At 36.1% G+C, this 3,905-nt stretch overlaps 1 protein-coding gene across 1 annotated transcript; it reads left to right on the plus strand.

The window, feature by feature from the left end:
- On the plus strand, nt 1-3,032 carry LOC111497661 (protein indeterminate-domain 12-like). The gene is made up of 3 exons (XM_023148523.1): nt 1-695; nt 772-1,168; nt 2,021-3,032. The coding sequence occupies exons 1-3, from the start codon at nt 578-580 to the stop codon at nt 2,928-2,930; spliced, it is 1,425 nt and encodes a 474-aa protein (XP_023004291.1). The 5' UTR covers nt 1-577; the 3' UTR covers nt 2,931-3,032.
- Nucleotides 3,033-3,905: the final 873 nt, after the last annotated feature.

The raw sequence follows: 3,905 nt of genomic DNA on the forward strand, positions 1-3,905 counted from the left end.
TCTCTCTCTCTCCTTGAAGAATTTCTTTTTTCTTTTAGTTTTTTTTAGTGTTTTTATAGACTTTTTCCCATCTGGGTCTCCTTTTAATTCTCATTCTCTCTTCTTCCCATTTTGCAGCTTCAAATCTCTCTGTCTCTCTCCCTCTCCCTCTCCATTGAAGAAGCCATAGCTGTTAATCTTGAGAAAGCTTATTCCTTTGAGGGTTTTGAAGAACAAGAAGAGAGAGAGAGAGAGAGAGAGAGAATCAAGACATATCCTCCATGTTTTGATGTTTTGTTTTGTTTCTTGACGTGTTTTTCTTCTTCTTCTTCTTCTTCATAATCCAATTCTCATATGTTGTAGCTAATTAAGGGTTATCTCTCTTTCTGAAACCTTGGGTTTTTCTTGTATTAATATCTCTCCCTCTCTCCATTTCTGAAAAAGGGTTTTGATTTTAATATCAACAACAAGAACAAGAGAGAGAGATTTCTTTCTTTCTCTCAAACCCCAAAAAAAAAAACAAAAAAAAAGACCAAATTGATTCATCAAATTTTGGTATTTTGTGTTGTTTTTATCTCTTGGAGTTTTCTCCAAAAAAATGTTTGCCACAACAATGTCCAATTCAACTTCTTTGTCTGAAGAAGTTACTGTCTCTTTAAACTCTCTCCTTCCACCACAAAAGATCAAGAAGAAACGAAGCCTCCCCGGAAACCCAGGTACCAATTCCTGTTTTTTATCATAAAAATCCAAACTTTTTCTTGTTTTAATGCCAATCAGAGCTGTTTCTTGCAGACCCAGATGCTGAAGTGATAGCACTTTCACCAAGAACACTTCTTGCTACGAATAGATTTGTGTGTGAAATTTGCAACAAAGGCTTCCAAAGGGATCAAAATTTGCAGCTTCATAGGAGAGGTCATAATTTGCCGTGGAAATTGAAGCAAAGAAACAGCAAAGAAGTGAAGAAGAAAGCTTATGTTTGTCCTGAGCCATCTTGTGTTCATCATCATCCTTCAAGAGCTTTGGGAGATCTCACGGGAATCAAAAAGCATTATTGTAGAAAACATGGAGAAAAGAAATGGAAATGTGAGAAATGTTCGAAAGTTTATGCTGTTCAATCGGATTGGAAAGCTCACTCCAAAACTTGTGGCACTAGAGAATATAGATGTGACTGTGGAACCCTCTTCTCAAGGTAACAATCCAAATCCAAATTCAAATTATTTGTTTTTGTTAACCCAAAAGGATTGGTCTTTTGTTTTGATTGCCAGGCCTTTAGTGTCTTTTATTTTGGCAAAACTTTCAAATTCCAATTGATTGACATGTTTTTTAAGGAAAAACATTGCTCAAAATACATTGATCTTTAATGGGTATGGTCTAAATTTGTGAAAAAATTATGAAATTTTGGTCAAAATACATTGATCTTTAGTGGGTATGGTCTAGATTTGTGAAAAAAACTTATGAAAACTTGAGATTTTGATCAAAATACATTAATCTTTAATGGGTATGATCTAGATTTGTAACAAAATTAAGAAATTTTCATCAAGGTATGGTCTAAATTTGTGAAAAAAATCATGAAACTTTGATCAAAATACATAGATTTTTAATGGGTATGGTCTAAATTTGTGAGAAGATTATGAATTTGGGATCAAAATACATTGCTCTTTAATGGGTGTGGACTAGATTTGTGAAAAACTTATAAAAACTTGAAATTTGGATCAAAATACTCAAAGGGTTTGAATTCTGAGAGTGAGAAAAAGTGAAAGGTTTTGAGTGAATTGATTATGAAGAAATGGAAGGGATGGTTTTTTAAGGATAATATTGGATCCGTGACTCCTTTGTATTATTGTGTTTGAGAGAGCTCTGAAATTCTGAACCATTCATCATTATGAAAACTGCAACAAAATCTGATATTTTATCTCAGCTCCGGATTCTTTGTTTGCATGCATGAGCTACAGTGCTCTAAAATTAACCTAAAAAAAAGTGGTCCTTTTGGGATTTCAATTTATGCTAATCATTGCATGCCTAATGTTTTGTGTTTGTGTAGAAAGGATAGCTTCATAACCCATAGAGCCTTTTGTGATGCTTTGGCTGAGGAAAGTGCACGGCTTTCGGCTAACCAATTCGTCATCGCGCCCGAGGTTGAGGCGGCCGAGGTTGGGGCGGCTACCTCCGCCCAATCTCTTTTCCCTTTTGGTAGTCATAATCAATTCCCTAGCTCTTCGCTGTCACGGTCGCCACAAACTTATATGTCCCTTAACCCTTGGGATAATCCCCAAAACCCTAACCCTAATCAAACCCACCAAATTATCAAGCCAGAAGACTCACATTCTCACCATTTTCACCAAATTCCAGCTTTGCCCCTCGCCGGCTCCTCCCCAAGCAACGCCACCAACAACCCTTTTGGTATAATTCAAGACCACCACCGCCGCCATCACCACCACCACCAGAAGGCAGCCTCTTCATCCTCCTCTTCCATGATAGCCACACCGTTTAGGAACCTCCACGTGTCGGTGAATCCAGCCATGTCAGCTCATCTATCAGCCACTGCCTTACTCCAAAAGGCTGCAACAGTTGGGGTTGGAGCTGTGAAATCCAGTCAGCATCAACCCGAGTCAGTGGGCCATATGACTCACTTCAATATGCCTGACATCGCCGAGTTCGCTGCACCAACTCATATGGACTCGCTGACTCATCAACTCGGCCCCGACTACGCCACGTGGCAGAAGACAGATAGACTGACCAGGGACTTTCTTGGTTTGACTGGCGATGGGAACGGCGGCGGAGGTGGCAGTGGAGGGATGCAGGTTAGCATGAGTGTCAAGGATATGCTAACGTACGCTGGAGGATTGGAGATTTTTAAGCCTCATAATAATAATAATAATAATAATAATAATAATAATCATAGTGCTTTTGGTTTTGCGGAGCCAGCTGCCAATGAAACTTGGGACTGCTGAGTGAAACGATGTCGTTTTCGTGAATTTTTCCAATGTGTTCAATTACAATTTCTCTCGGGAGATTATTAAATTTTAATTAATGTTTTCTTTTTTTTGCTTTCATATAGACTATTAATTTGCTCTCTCCTATGTTATTGTGTTTATTTTATGATTTATTTTTATTTCTACCGCTCGAGATATGAACAAATAAGAATTTTCGATGGCTAAAATTATATTTAATCTTGAATAGTTATTAAATAATTAAAATTTAAATAATTCAAAATAAAATAGAGAAAAAAAGAATTGAGTATGATTAAGAATTGACAAAGAATTGGTAGGTAGTAGGAGGTTGTGATGTTAATTCAACTTAGCCTCACCATTATTATGGATTATTATTATAATGTTTTTTAAATAATAATTTATTTATTTATTATTGGAATAGAAAGAAACCTAGAGGAAAAGGGAAACAAAATTATTAAAATATATATTTTTTTTCTTCCCGTGATAATGGAATGATGGAACAACTTCATGAATCACGGAAAACAATAGTTGCATGCATTGAAATTACTGATATACCCTTCTTAATATAACTTATTTACGGTCAGAGACCTTCGAAAGCTCTCTGCTCTACCCTTTGTTTGAAAGACGTAATATGAAAAGGAGGGGGCAAAAAAATCCTTGTTTGACTGAAAGCACCACCTTTTCTTTTCTTTTTTTAGTGCAAACTCTTACTGGGGTTGGTTCGTTTGTTGTACCGGTATGTATTAAGATCTCGATTCATTGATTTCAAAATTCAAAATATTGAAGTGTTGATCTTGAACTAATCGTTACTTTAATTTATGACTTGTCTCTTAAATAATAGAACAAAGGTTTGAATTTGAATTTGGCTTCAATTACTCCTATCATCTTGTCCCCAGGGACCTCAATAATGTTCACTAATGATACATTTTCTTTCAACACGGGACATCTTTTTTTTTTTTTGTACGTGAAAGAAAG

The sequence above is a fragment of the Cucurbita maxima genome, unplaced genomic scaffold, assembly GCF_002738345.1.
Source record: "Cucurbita maxima cultivar Rimu unplaced genomic scaffold, Cmax_1.0 Cma_Scf00024, whole genome shotgun sequence".
NCBI lineage: Eukaryota > Viridiplantae > Streptophyta > Magnoliopsida > Cucurbitales > Cucurbitaceae > Cucurbita > Cucurbita maxima.

Bases quoted from the DNA above. Each gene is read 5' to 3' on its own strand.
- LOC111497661 (XM_023148523.1), top strand. From the start codon at position 578: ATGTTTGCCACAACAATGTCCAATTCAACTTCTTTGTCTGAAGAAGTT. The intron at 696-771 runs GTACCAATTCCT...TGTTTCTTGCAG, and splicing joins AAGCCTCCCCGGAAACCCAG to ACCCAGATGCTGAAGTGATA. The intron at 1,169-2,020 runs GTAACAATCCAA...GTGTTTGTGTAG, and splicing joins TGTGGAACCCTCTTCTCAAG to AAAGGATAGCTTCATAACCC.